A 15,415-nucleotide genomic window follows, 5' to 3' on the forward strand; every position below is an offset into this window, starting at 1 on the left:
ATGATTACAAGAATAAATTATGCCGATAAATATGATTGTCTCAAAGCATTGTTAATTTTAAAGGCTTCCCATAAATTGAGAAAAAACTTCGATATCACTTAATATTTGGTTTAAAAAGTATTGAAAATTAAATGTACAAATAATATAAAATTATAAAATCAATATTATATTTATATCTTACATAAAATTAATAAATATAAAAAATTATAAGATACTTTTGAAAAAATATCTTTAAAAAATTACAAAATATATATTTTATAAATATTCTAATTCATTTCTTTTATTTTTTACAAGATTGAAGAAAATATTTTACTTTTGTAACAAATACTGTTTGGTAATTGTCTTTAAAATATTGTTATCTTTTAAAATTTTGAATAGTTTTTACATGAAAAAAATTAAAAAGTTATTTAAAAAATTTAATTTAGAATTTTATATAAATATTCTATCCACATTATTATTTTACATTGTTGCATTTTATAATTGAAATTACAATGACTAAATAATATTTTAAATTTCATTACATATTTAATTAAAACTGCAAAGTATATTAATGTAAACTTTATTTACTATTTATTATTTATTTGCGATCTATAAATAATAATATTGATTGGAATTATTGATATCTAAGAAGTAATTTGAATTAATTAAGTATTAAACAATTTAAACTTCCAACATATTAAGTACAAATCAGCTGTTTGTGTTTCAACACGTTGATATATAAAATTTTGTTAAAGCAATATTTTATACCTTTCAAATGACTGATATTGAAATAAAATTTTAATTATACAATTGTTAATACAAATAAAACATTATTTTGGTTTAAATTTTATATTAACTTAAGAATTTAAATAGAACGTAAATAGTTAAACTAATTGCGTACTTTTAGTGGGATATAACCTCAACACTTTAATGGCAGGCAAAATTCATGAAAATTTAAATATATCAAAAGCAATTTTTCGGGAAATTGATGCAGATGATCCTAACGCTGAATCAACTGTAATTGAAAGTTTGTGTATGAATTGTGGGGAAAATGTTAGCTTTTATTTATGATAACGTAAATAATATTCGCATAATTGAATAGTATGTTTTACAATATTTTAACTTATTCCAGGGGATAACTAGGATATTTCTTACAAAAATTCCTTATTATAAAGATATAATGTTAATGTCGTTTGAATGTGAGCATTGTAACTATCAAAATAATGAGATACAAAGTGCAGGAAAGATTGAAGAGAAAGGTATCAAAATCAAATTAAGTATTAACTCCAAATCAGATATTAATAGACAAGTTGTGAAGTCTGATTATACAAGTATCTGCATACCACATCTTGATTTTGAAATACCTTCCCAATCACAAAAAGGAGGTAACTAATTAATTAATTAAATATTTATATGTTACTTATAATTAAGAAATATTTTAAATATTTTTATAGAAATAACTACAGTTGAGGGAATCATCAACCGTGCAATTGTTGGGTTACAGCATGATCAAGATTGCCGCAAACAAATAGATACAAAAGCTGCAGAACAAATTGAGCAATTTATAAATAAGCTACATGATCTTATGAATGTTGATGAACCATTTATTATTTTACTTGAGGATATATCAGGTAACACTACTGTTCAAAATCCTAAAGCACCTCAGAAGGATGAAGAATGTGAAGTACATCTTTTTAGAAGAACAATGCAACAAAATCATATTTTAGGTATATATTCAGAAAATGAAGATACAATTTTACAATCAATTAATGAAGACGAGTATACATTAGAGGAAATTGAAGGAGAAATTATAACTTTCAAAACTAATTGTCCAGAATGTAATGCTGTTTGTGAAACAAATATGAAAATGACAAGTAAGTATAAAATATTATTTTAATTTTTAATTGATTTAAAATTATTACTGTAAAGTCAATACTTGATTAATTTGCTCAGAAATACCATATTTTAAAGAAGTTGTGATAATGGCTACAGTTTGTGAAATTTGTGGCCACAAAACCAATGAAGTAAAAAGTGGTAGTGGTATAGAACCTGAAGGTATTAAAATACAGATAACAGTTAATGCTAAAGAAGATTTTAGTAGAGATTTATTAAAATCTGAAACATGTCATATGAATATTCCTGAATTAGATTTAGAAATTGGCCCTGCTACTTTAGGTGGACGCTTTACTACTGTTGAAGGAATTATTATTTCAATAAAAGACCAGTTAGCATCATCAACTACTCTGATAGGCGATACTGCTGATTCAAATATTGTAAAAAAAATGAATAATTTTATAACACAGCTTGATAAAATCTTACATGAAAATAAGAAGATTACTTTGATTCTTGATGATCCAGCTGGGAATAGTTATGTACAAAGTTTATCTGATATTGGATGTGACGATAAATTAAAAATAACAAAATATACAAGAACTTTTGAACAAAATGAAGAGCTTGGACTTAATGATATGAAAGTTGAAAATTATTAATATATTTTATAAGTTTATTGTTGCTATTTTAAAAATTTAAACAAAACTTAATTTTTATGTAAAGTTAGTATTATTTTTATTTATGTTGTTTCAAATTTATATATATATATATATATATATATATATATATATATATATATAAAGTTATTCATCTTCTACAATTCTTCTGAAAAAAGATAATAGTATAGAATGGATTATAAAAAAACATTAAATTTTATAAATACATACACAATGGGAATAGAATCTAATTTTATTAAATGGGGTAGCTTTTTTATGACTTGTGCACGCCAAGCATCTGGATCCATATTTTCACAAAGAGGATTATTAATAAATAGTAAATCTTGGAGATTAGGTAATTCTTGTAATCGATTAAATTCTGCCCAATCTTTAACTAAATTATTTCCCATATATAGTACTTTTAGAGCTTTTAGAACATTTGCACCTTTTAACTTCTCGATCAAATTGTAAGAAATCCATAATTGTTCTAAATGATCACCAATGGCTTCTAAGCCAGATAAGTTTTTTATATTATTACGACTGAGTGACAAAATTCTTAAATTCTTTAATGAATGAATTCCAGCTATCTTTACAATCATATTTGTTGACAGTGATAATTTTCTGATAAAAAATTTATATACTTAAATCATTTATAAACCTAAATAATAAGAAATAAAAAATCAAATAAAAACTTTTTAAAAATTGTGTAAAGAAAATAAAAATAGCTAAAGCATTAATAATAATAATAATAATAGCTATTCTACAGAGAAATAATTTTTAATATTTTAGTTTTCAAATTAGTATGTGTTATGCAATATTTTAATAAAATGATTTAGTAGTCACTCGACATTAATAAGTTGCGACAATCCGTTATCCATTTTTTCAATTGGTGGCCATTGAAAACTTAAAGATATGTTTTTTTCTGCATTTGCTGGTTTTTCATATTTTTCCTGCCATCTTAGAATGGCTTCTTTACAAGTGGTTGGCTTCAACTAAATATCAACATAATTTGCTTTTTATATAATATTTATTAATAATTTAATTCATAACTTTTTAATAAACTAAAAATATTTACCATTGTAAATTTTTTTTTATATTCAAAAGACTAAACTTTCATGAACCTATTTTTTAATTAAATATGGTTAGCTGTTTATCTATTGTTTCTATCAAATTCAAAAAATGATTTGAATTTGATTACAAATTTTTTAGAATTTAATTTTTAATTGATCAAATTTTTATATGAATGCATTTTTTTGTATCAAAGTACAAAATATTACGTATAATCTTATGTATATTTAGGCTATAACGAAAAAAACCATTCAATTTTTTAATTTTAATCCGTAATTCTTTATTTGCTATAAAACTATGTTTTCAACAAATTACAAACAGAAATGTTTAGTTGTTCTATGTTGATGTTTTAATAAAGATAATACATTGCACGTTACTAAAAGTAAAAATTAATAAAAAATTACACTTTATGACCAGAAATAGCTAAGTATAATTCACAGAATTTCTATTTTATTTTTAAATAAAAGTTGATAAGTTTCTAATAATTATTAATTATTGTTATTTTATATAAGTAGCATAAGTGCTAATATTTATTTGTATTTGTTTTTGTAACAAAATTATTAGAATTACTCACTAATACTTGAATTACTGAAATAATTACAATCTTTTTCAATATTAACTCTAAATGATAATTTAATAAATTATAGATTTTAAATATCCACACAAATATATCAGTGCTTTAATACTGTAACCACGTGTACTCTAAAACTTCGAACGTGGCGTAGGTTTTCTCCAAAGTTTATTTCAATTTGAATGCTATGTGCATTATGTATACGTCTGAAAAATATTTGCACACCCGGCATTGATAAAAATTTGTTACAAACGAACAGGTAGTAGTAGCAGTAGTAGTAGGAGACAATAGCTAATAATAATAATAATTAGAAGTCAATATGAAATTAATATACATTATAATTTACAACTGCTTTATAGAAGCTTGCTATATAATACTGTCTAATATTTGTATAAATTCGTGCAAAAATTTAATATTACTATTAGGTTCAAGAAGAAATTTATTAAGTCATTCAAATATTACTAAACATTCTTTTCTTACTCTGATTTTTCTAAATTATATGATTACATATTTAGTTTGATTATAAAAAGTGATACGAATAAGAGATATTTGCAAGAGATAAACGTCTCTGGCTTTTCTTTTCAATTATTTTAATGAAAAAATATAACAATTATGCTATATGATTTTCATAACGAATGTGGGAGGGCAAATAAAGACTGTATACATATTGCTCATTGCGAAAATGAAAAATCTGTCGGTTTCATGAAATATTTACTTTTATACAGTATTTACAATCGCATAAATTAAAATCGATCTTCAATCGTTGGATTAATTATATTTTATTTTATTCTTTTTAGAAGAATAAAAAGAATGTGGTATTTCCTCATAAGTACAAGAATCATAGGAATGCATTATCGTTACATTATTGATAATTTAAAAAATGTTATTTTTTAAATTGATATGCTAGTATATATTTTTACATTCCTATGAAACTTTTTCTTTTTCGAAAAGAAAAAAGAGAGTGAGAAGGTATGCTGCTCTATTTTGAAAAACATTGTGTCGCCTTTATGCACAATAATCTCGTAGAATACGCTAGAGTAAAAATAACTCGTCCTGATATCCTTTTAAAAGATTAATTTTTTCCACTTTTTCTTCTCTTTTTCTTTGAATTTTTATATATATTCAAATATAATACAACATATAATTTTGTTATTACACAAACATTAGTAAGAACTTTTTTACTATGAGTTGGATCGATCAACGATTAAGACTCGTCAAACTCAAATATATACTTGTAAGGACAACAAAACTTATAGTTATGTTTACAAATGTTTGATTATCCACTTTTCACAAAAATTGATTATTAATTTGTGCGAGCATCAGAAAAACGAGTGATAAATGCTTGAAACAGCAAGATATCTTGTAAGTTCCATAATGAAAGCTTGTAAATTCAGCTTTCAAAAATGTTTTCTTTTCTACATGTTTGCTATACACATTAACATTTATTAATAATATTAAATATTATTATGATAATTTCCATAAATAATCAATTTTTAGCAAAGACGATTTCCTTTGAGAGAATAATTATTTAATAAGTAAATCAGTTGTTTCACTTCAAGTTTTAATTTAGAATATCCTTTTATCATATAAGTCTATTCTTATCTAGTTTTTAACAAGGTATATGCAATAGTAACATAACAGCCTGCCAGCAGTGTAAAGAGAATGCGTTTTTAACGTTTTTCCTTGATGCATTTTGATCCACCCTTTTTATATTTGGCCATGATAGCACAATTATTTCTTTTAAGTCTTATATGACTTTTAACGATACATTATTATAATGACATTTACTGATAATTTCATTTTCCGGCTGTCGACGGAATAGTGATCCTAGAGAGAACTTAAAATCTCGTAAATGACAAGCGTTTTGTTTTACACGGAGGCACAACGGATATAACGTTTATAGAAATTACTGCGCATTTATTTATTTCTTGTCTTGATTATAATTTTGTATAAGATTGGAACTATAACACTGATGTAATTTATGCTAGATATAAACGACTGGCGTTTCATTTTTTGGTCAAATGTGTCATATTTTAAAATTCGCAAATCAGATAACGCATTTCGACAATTTTTCGTTTCTAATCAATAAAAGCGAAGCGTATCCTTTTGTATAATTATTATTATTATTTTTTTCTTTTTGTACAAAAAATCTCATTCTATGAAGACATTCGTGTTCTATATCGCAAGAACGTCCTCATACACATCATTCATGTATAAAGAATAGTACAGCAACGTTTATTTATTTTTATATAATTATTTGCAGAACTCATCAGCCAGCTTAAAAAATTGAAAAATCATTTATATATATATATATATATATATATTACAGTCACACCCCCATTCTTATTCATTTTTTCTCTTCTTTAAATTAATTACAATTATCTCCATCAAATTTAATTTATCCTTCAAGTAGTTTACTCGATCGATGTAAAGAAAGAAACTTCTTTAACTCCCGACCTCGTTGTTACGTATTTGAAAATAAACCAGAAGAGAGCAAGGTAGAGACTAGCAATTATTAGAATCCGGTGGCGTAACAAGATATTCATCCGCTCTTTTATGATCCGAAAGTGCTCGAATCGTATAGGAATCTTGAGGTAATTCACTTTTCCTTCGCAATAGTTGTTTCACCTTGTTTATGTTTGAAACTTTCTTTGCCTGAGAATACTAATATTGAAAGTAAGTATTTTTAATCATGTTTATTTGAACAATTGCATGAATATATGATTTTTGCCAGTTTTTGCATCACTTTTTTTCAAATAAATATTAAATTTAATAGAACAAAGTATTAATAATTAAGAATAAAGTTTTGAAATACTAATTTTTTAAATGACTAAATAGCTTTTGTTTACTTAGGTTTAAAAGATTATATGTTTAAAAAATAAAAATCAATTATATAATTTAATTTGTAATTAGGTTTTCAAACAAATTAATCGAAATACAATACAAATTCTGACAAAAAAATATTCAGTTAAACAAAATATGCTTATATATTAACAAAAATAAATATTAAAAAAATATGGAGTTAAAATATAAAAAAATTTTCTTTGTCATGTTTTAATATTTTTAATAATGATGATTTACGTGCACTTACGTTTTGTACACTTACTTCATTAACCTTCGCCTCGATTTTATCAGCTGTTAACATAATTTGTTCATTTTCTCCGTCTTCATCAGGCATTGAGTTATTTTCAAGTTGTGCCGTTATAAAAGGATTATTATTTGGTACTACTTTAGTTGCATATGACGGATGCCTCATAGCCAGTGCCTCCACCCTTATCCAAGCCTCATCTCTATCTTTCAATAATTTGCGTTCTTTTTGTCGATCCTAGAAAAATATATAAATAAATGAATATAAATATTAATATTTAGAGTACACAATTATAATCATGCAAATATATTTAATGATCATTAAATTTGAATAGCTACCTGTTGATGTTGCTGTATATACTCCTCAAACACCTTTTGATTCATTTCCATAAAGAGTTTCAATGCATTATAAATTAGACCATGTATCGTTTTATTCCAATGATTTCGAGAATTTTTATACAAGGCTGGATATATTATAGGTAGGATGATCAAGTAATTATCCGAAATTAAGGACATTATATATTCGTTATTCCAATAGTATAGAGCTCTCTCAGCTACCTAAAATTATTTTAAAAAATTGAAATATAACATTAAAACATAGTAAATAATACTATTTGTATATTAGTAAAAAAATAATTGATTTTGTTAATATTGCAATATAAAATAATTACAACTCAAAGCTTTATTATTAATTTATTATTATTATTAATTTAACGTTAATTAATCATTACTTTTCAAGTTATAAAAGTAACATTTAAAAATTCGAACCTTATGCGACATAATGTATACAAAAATTCATTATACAAATAAAATAACCAATTTTACTTTGATTTATTAATTATTCTACTAAAATTATTAAGCATCAGTAAATCAATTTATATTAACAGTTAATTATATGCAGGTATATTCATAACTAATAAATAAATCTAACTACCAAGGTAATTTCTCAACTTGTTCGAATTTATAAATTCGAAACAATTTGAACGAAATAAAAGTATAACGTAAAAATCTAATCGATGGTATAGTTTACTGAAAAATATGCTTTTTAGATTTATTCCTAAGAGTGAGCAACTTTTTACGATTAAATTTAAACGAGTAATAAAGAAATAACAATGAACATATTTGATAAATTTAGTACATACTATATGAAAGAAGGTTAATTCAAAAGTGTCTTTTTCAATTTATATTGAGTTAGAACATAAGCCTATTATTTTTAATTTCTGATTAACAATAAAAATTTTCTTTCTGATATTCATAAAATAATCAATTTTAATGTGACCAAATTTATCCAAAAATATCTAAAATAGCATTTCATTATTCATTATAGACTACTAATTAATGCTAACTATTCAATGTTATAAAAATAATTTTTTAATAAAACAATACGGTATTTACGCATTGCATGTAAAAGAAATAAAGGACTCACTTGGAAATGCGAAGAAGAGATACACCTCGCTAGTTGTCTGAAGAGTGGATCCATGACCTTTTGAAACTCAGCGGGCTCAATGACGTCAAGTATCTCCTCGAGCTCGTTGAGGAACATGACCTCCTTTGGGGAACGCGTCTTTGGCCAGAACTTCAGAAGATTCTTAATGACTGGTTCTGTAAGCGAAGCGTCCTTCTCTAGGAACTGTACAATGCAGTAAGCAAGCTGTGGGTGATAAACCGACAGAGATTTTGCCTTATGCAGAGGTAGTAAGACTTTTAATAAGAAAGTCTTATGCTCTTCCTTCAGGGGCAGTGCAAAGCCATTTATAATACTATAAACAGACAAAGTTTTGTAAATATATAAAAAGTATTATAAAAAATGTAAAGAACAAGGATTCCAATTGTTTCAGAAAATTTATATTATAAATTAAAATTGATTACGAAAGTTGTATCATATAGATAATCATAATTCGAATGTTAACTTTTGATTTCACCAGTACTTAAATTATGTAATATATTCAATAATATATAAAATGTCAAAGATTAAAAATATTTGTAGTAATACGTATTTTAAATAGAAATAAAAAAGTTGAATTTCGTAATAACAAAATTTCAAATACATTTAATAAAATGGAATTGTGTGACTTACATTTTACAAAACTATATAAAATTTATAATATCTAAATATATAAATATATTTATAATATATGAAATATATAAATATTTCGAAATCTTGTTATCAGTAATCATGAATTTCTATAAATAATGTTAATAAAAAAAATTTATTTTTAAATATATTTTTAAAATGATTTTTAATATATTTAAATATAAAAATGTATAGATACTGAAATAAAATGTTTACAATAAGTTCAATTACATTACAGCTTAAAATAAACACTTTTTTCTAATTCGATGGTTTCTTTAAAATGTATCTAAATCAGAAAGTATATAAAGATTTTCAGAGAAAATCATACATTATTATATTATCAAAATTGTCAAAAGAAAGATTTTTATGAATATAATAAATTTAAAAAAAATAGCTGTTAATATTACATCAAATAATTTATTTCAAATCTGAATAATACCTTTACAAAATTACAAAAATAATATTTCAAGAAATGATGTCTAAAAACATTATTATTGTATTGTTTTAAAACAAAACTTTATTATTGTCACACATTTAAACAAATATTTTAAATTAAATTTTAAAACTTATAACTCATCTCAAACTTATAATTTATTTACAATGAAATATTTCTAATATGCAGTTAATAATTGTTACATTATTAACGTGATTTAATGATTTTAAATAATTAATTTGACTATATTTGCTATTTTTCATTTTATGATTTATATTAAAATGTTACAACTGTTAAAATAATAATGAAGTACCATGCTTTTAATATTACATTTGAACTCAATAAATATTTTATCATCATTTTTTTTTTATTATAAATAATTTAAAATGATATTATTTTTTAGAATCATTACGCAATGTTTATTCATAATGTAGTAAAATCCTATAAATCCTTTCATATAGTGTAGAATAATTTGATACTTATTTTATTTAATTATGTTCAATTAAGAGAACAATATAATTATGTTTTTTAAACATGCATGGATAAAAACAATCTGCAATACAAATGCATAAACTTTCTGCCTCACCTTCCAAGAATTTCGAGAAGCTCAGCAATACCGTTATGGCGTTCGGTCTCATAAATAAACCGATAAAACACATTGTTTATTTGTTTGCGTATATAGGCCCTCAACCCTAGGAATTTTCCATAAATCCTATGTAACGTTGTCTTAAGGAAATCTCGTTCCCTTGGGTCCTCAGAATCGAAAAGGTCAAGCAACTGTAATATGAACTTATGATCTATGTAACGTTTGGCGATCGATGGCTGGAAGTCGGCAGATTCCAGGAGACGTAGAAAAAATTCATAAACAAATTGCAAATGCGGCCAAGCAACTTCTAATGTAGGCTCATCCTCCTCCGGATCAAATTCTGCACCATTTGGATTTGACGAAGGAGGTAGAGTTCGGAAAAGATTCACAGCGAACTGCAAACAATAATTACGATTTTTAATTGTTTCTTACCTAAATATGACCTAATTTGGAAATATATAATTCAAATTTTACAAAATGTTTTAGTTTTATTTATATAACATACATATATTTACAAAAAATAATTAAATTTTTTTAACATATACAGGTAAGATTAAAAAAAAATTTTTAGAAATATCGATCGTTAAAATCTATTCTTTTTCAAATAATTAAGTAATGCAATTAATATTTATTCTAATAATAAATTAAAGCATACGTTTATGTAATAAAAATAATAAAATATAATTAAAAAATGTATTTATGATACCTGATAAATATTAATTTATGAATGCTGTATTTATTTACAATTTTATATTCAATCATTTTAATCTTTTGATAACTGAAATTCATTTTTTATTTAATTTGATTGAATGCTATTTATATATTTTTATTTAATATTGACTTAATTAGTTAATTAAATCATTATAAACGGTAATACAATTATATATTTAATTATGTACATATACAAAAATGAGTACATCGGAAAAATTAATTTATAAACTGCTTATTTTCTACCTTATTAAGTAGAATTATTTTTTATGTACTTATAACAAAATAAAAAAAGTACTTTAAAATCACGTAATTTATCAATGTAATTAATCGAATCCTTTTGCTTTACATGTATTTATAAATATAAAATCACTTTAATTATATTTATTAATTACTAAGAATTTGTATAATACTTATTACAATATATAAATATTTTTAATTATGGTTTACTTTAAGACCGTATTGAAATCTTAAAGCAAGAGTATGAAAAAATTGTACGTAAATTAGATATTTAAAAATGATTTTGAATATAAAAATTTAATAACTTTTTTTATCAATAATATTATAATTAAGAAAAATAACTTTTAAGTTAATTATAACAAAATTATTGCAATAATTTCTAATCTATTTTGTATACTATAAAAAACATGAATGTTTTTAAAAATTCTCGAACCAGTTCAAATTAGAAGTCAGAAAATTGTATTATTAAAGTTAAACTTGAATATTCGATCATGACCAATATTTCAATTGGGCGTTCATCTTTTGCTTTACAAAATTTTAACTTTACGTTACCAAAGCCATCCGTCTTTATATACAACAATCCAAAACACGTACCATATTGACAACCTCTGGATATATGGCTTCAGTGATAACGTCGCTGTTATTCGTTACGTACTCCACCATGTCGTGGAGTGCCCCACGTTTTACCTCTTTCCACTGTAGATCCGAAAGGGGATCGGTCTCGAAGTCAAAAAGGACGCAACATTGGCGAAGCTTTTGTATAAACAACTGTTCTCTCTGTTCAGCAGCTTGGACATCTACAAATATGCAAAAGTATTAAATATTCAGAGTGCATGTATTTTTAAATAAATGTAAACATTCCAATATCTTCTATATTCGTACAAATGAAAACCATATACGTGTACGTTCAAAATATTGTTTGGAAATAAGTTATATTATCAATGAATATAATTATCAAATTTTAGTTAATAAAGTCATATTTAATGTTCTTATTTAGATAAAATTTAAATAAAATGCTTGTATAATAAATTTTATAATTTGCACTGTAAATTAAAATATTTTCATTCTATTGATCCAAATTAAATTTGATGTGGCTAAAGATGATGTTTGTATGGCAAATCTATAAGAACGACAATAAAAAATTTATGGAAATCAGTAGAACATTGTTTTGTGCACTGCACTTTTTATGGAAATGAAGACATATTAGATACCTATGACTCTTAAGGTAGATATAGTCTTGTGAATTCATGATTTAAAATTGATTTTCATATACTTTTAATAATATCATTACGTAAATTGATCGTTTAAGCAATGTTAACTTTGTCTTACAATACAGCAATGTTATTGTATTGTAGTATATATAAAATGTAAACAAATAAAAATGTCTTTATTATTATAAAACTAAAAAAATTTGAAATTTCAATTTACTCCTCATTTATATTTTTTTATCGAGCAAATATAAATGTAGTAACCTATTATAAATAAAAAAACACTATCAATCTCATTAAGAAGACGTAGAATTACGTATGTACCTTACGTATTCTTTAGCGAAATTAATATTTTACAAATAATATATATATATATAGTTCTATTTCATAAATGTATTTAAAAATTTTAAATAAATTTTGTTTAATAAAGACAATTATTGGTTTATTTAAATATTATATCAATGAAAGGGGGGATTTACCTGTAAATTATTAGTGCTTTATCAAGTTTCTAAAAATGGATAAAATTAATTTCTACTAATGTAAAATATATCATTAAATTATAAGTTTTACAGAATCATTTTACATTTTTAAATATGTGTGAAGTATATACATTAAAACTTTATTAGCGCTTGAGTAAATAATATATTTATATATGTATAAATTAAATTAAACTAACGTCTTAGAAATTTGCATTTGGATATCTTATTACACATCCTGAATTAAGTAGACATTCTTCGTTACTTGTTCCCAACTTAAGAAGAATGGAAGAAAAGCACAGATTAGATAATGATATCTGAAAGGCATCCGATACGCCTTCAAATAAGGTCAGTGATAAATTTAATGAAAAAATCTGGGGATCCAAGCATTCCATAATGCAATGGACATTTACCGGAAAGAAGTGGCTGCAATGGTTGATACTGTATCGCTGCTGCGGACGCGTGGAATTTGTCAAGATGCCCGTAGCTATCTGGCAGTGTTTCCGAGGCGAACGCCAAGCCCTGGTGGAAACTCGGACTTTTGGGTATACCGGCAGCCAGAGGCGGACCTATCTCCGTCACGTGGACCATTGTGTCCTCGTCCGCGTTTGCTCTGGTTCTCGTCCGCGTTTACTCTGGTTGCCGCGCCCTCCTCTACAGACACATCACACACAACCTTTCGCTCATTCCCCGAGCGCTTGCGTGAGAGCTGGAGCACACGGTTATAGTCGATCGATGGTTTCTCTTTATTAATTTTTGGTCCAGAAGAAAATACCCAGCGTCTACGAAGCGATACGCTGCAGGTAAATTCGACTTTTTTCTAACAATTGATGCGTGAGCCAATAATGAGCAGTAGATGAGCACGAACGAGGAACAGTGGCAAAGAAGAGGGAGGGGAAGAGGACACGCGGTGGTAAACAATGATGAAAACAATGATCACGATAAAGGCGACGGCAGCAGCTAAGCAGCAGGAGTGGCTTCTCTGTATGTCTGTTTATCATAAGAGTTTCAGGGTAGATAGTTGGTTACGCGTGCGCGCAACCTGAGCGACCAAGCAGGCAATCGATAGGCCCCTGACGTAACAGATCCGGGACAATGAGGACAGTAGGACGTAAAAGCTCTCTCTCTCTCTTTCTTTTTGTCTGTTTATCTCACGGTAAAAGGGTTGGAAGAGAAAAAGGAAGGGGAGGCTTATTTCAGTGGAGTGTATCCAGAGGACAAGCATGAATTGTATGTTAAGTGTTAAATTTGATATTTTATTGATTTTCAATTAAGCAAATGAATCAAACATTGATAAATGTGAATTTTTTAACTTCTCTTAAGAGTCTATGGGTAAAAGTTTATTACATTTACTTCAAGTTTGTTCTACTCAAGTATGCTTGAACTTACAACACTAAAAAAGGAGAATTACATTTAACGTTTTAATAAAATTGAAAATTCATAAAATCATTTTTTTATATTTCCAAATGAAAATTATCCATAATTTAGTATTCTTGGAATAATATAATCCAAATTCATAATTTGATAGTAAATATTTTTAATAAAAGTAAAATAATAGCTTAAGCTTTATTTTAAAGTTTCTAATTAGTGCTTCATTTAGATTTCAATATGTAAAATTCTAAAGTAATTGTAAAATTCACTGTGCACATTTAAAATTTACCAATAATATACATAACGAAATGTATATCTTAACTTTTAATACTAAATATAGTAAAAATATATAGTAAAAAATTAAATATTAATTTTGAAAGCCAAACCATTATAAGATTACATCACAATAATTATAAGCACATAATACTTATAATAATGTATACAGTGGCATAAATAATATCAAATAATAAACAAACAAATTGAATAATAAAGGTATAATTTGTTTTATTATTAGCCTTGAATTTTAAGTGAAAAGTATTTTATATTTTAAATAGTAGGGAGAAATTTTGATAATCATTATACAAATAATAATTAATTATACAATACAATAACAATAATACAAACCATATTATGTAAATAATTATCGAATAATTATCTATCACATTTTATAATTTTTTATTTATCACAAATACAAATTAATTTTTTTAAATATTATATATATTTAAAAATTTGGCTTGTCTTTTGGTTTATATAGTGATTGTTTTTTTATTGTTTAAAAATAATGTAAATTATTAAAAATAAAATATATGTTAATGTTTCAAAATTCAAATAAAAATATCTTATTGTGTATCATTTATACTAATGCAGGTAGGGATTTTTAAATGTGAAATTAGAAATGTATTCATAGATGTATAAATACATTATTTGATAACGTATTAACCACAATGAGGATAGAATATATAAAATAAAGGCTATACTTTTGAAATATTAATATTATTGTTATTATAGCTTTATCATTATTATTATTTGTATTACAGTTATTAATTTTTTTTTTAAATACATTACGAAGGGCAAAAAATATGTTATTATTAAATAATAATGACATTCTGGTAGTGAGGGCGTTTGCTG

General features: G+C 24.8%; 3 protein-coding genes across 6 annotated transcripts in view; 1 reads left to right on the forward strand and 2 right to left on the reverse strand.

The window, feature by feature from the left end:
• Window positions 1-794: 794 nt before the first annotated feature.
• Window positions 795-2,486, forward strand: Zpr1 (zinc finger protein Zpr1). Its single transcript, XM_011505298.1, has 4 exons — window positions 795-1,032; window positions 1,112-1,364; window positions 1,434-1,853; window positions 1,933-2,486. The coding sequence occupies exons 1-4, from the start codon at window positions 910-912 to the stop codon at window positions 2,466-2,468; spliced, it is 1,332 nt and encodes a 443-aa protein (XP_011503600.1). The 5' UTR covers window positions 795-909; the 3' UTR covers window positions 2,469-2,486.
• A 130-nt stretch (window positions 2,487-2,616) lies between these two features.
• LOC105366771 (Outer dynein arm dynein axonemal light chain 1) lies at window positions 2,617-3,549 on the reverse strand. The gene is made up of 4 exons (XM_011505318.1): window positions 3,541-3,549; window positions 3,309-3,457; window positions 2,693-3,086; window positions 2,617-2,634 (listed from the first exon to the last, which is right to left on the reverse strand). Exons 1-4 carry the CDS (start codon window positions 3,541-3,543, stop codon window positions 2,617-2,619), a joined length of 564 nt encoding a protein of 187 aa, XP_011503620.1. The 5' UTR covers window positions 3,544-3,549.
• Window positions 3,550-6,442: 2,893 nt separating this feature from the next.
• LOC105366756 (serine/threonine-protein phosphatase 2A 56 kDa regulatory subunit gamma isoform) overlaps window positions 6,443-15,415 on the reverse strand; it is a 29,745-nt gene continuing 20,772 nt past the window's right edge. For 2 of the 4 annotated variants that reach the window (XM_011505301.1, XM_011505299.1), the window contains 6 exons: window positions 11,827-12,029; window positions 10,285-10,679; window positions 8,618-8,951; window positions 7,531-7,749; window positions 7,196-7,429; window positions 6,443-6,768 (listed from right to left, as the gene is read on the reverse strand). In XM_011505301.1, coding sequence (XP_011503603.1) covers window positions 6,610-6,768; window positions 7,196-7,429; window positions 7,531-7,749; window positions 8,618-8,951; window positions 10,285-10,679; window positions 11,827-12,029 — 1,544 coding nt within the window. In that variant the 3' untranslated portion in view covers window positions 6,443-6,609. Of the gene's footprint in view, window positions 6,769-7,195; window positions 7,430-7,530; window positions 7,750-8,617; window positions 8,952-10,284; window positions 10,680-11,826; window positions 12,030-13,329; window positions 13,638-15,415 lie in introns of those variants that run through there. The other 2 variants (XM_011505302.1, XM_011505300.1) reach the window with 2 other exon arrangements.

This window comes from Ceratosolen solmsi, unplaced genomic scaffold (genome assembly GCF_000503995.2).
Source record: "Ceratosolen solmsi marchali unplaced genomic scaffold, CerSol_1.0 scaffold87, whole genome shotgun sequence".
Lineage (NCBI taxonomy): Eukaryota > Metazoa > Arthropoda > Insecta > Hymenoptera > Agaonidae > Ceratosolen > Ceratosolen solmsi.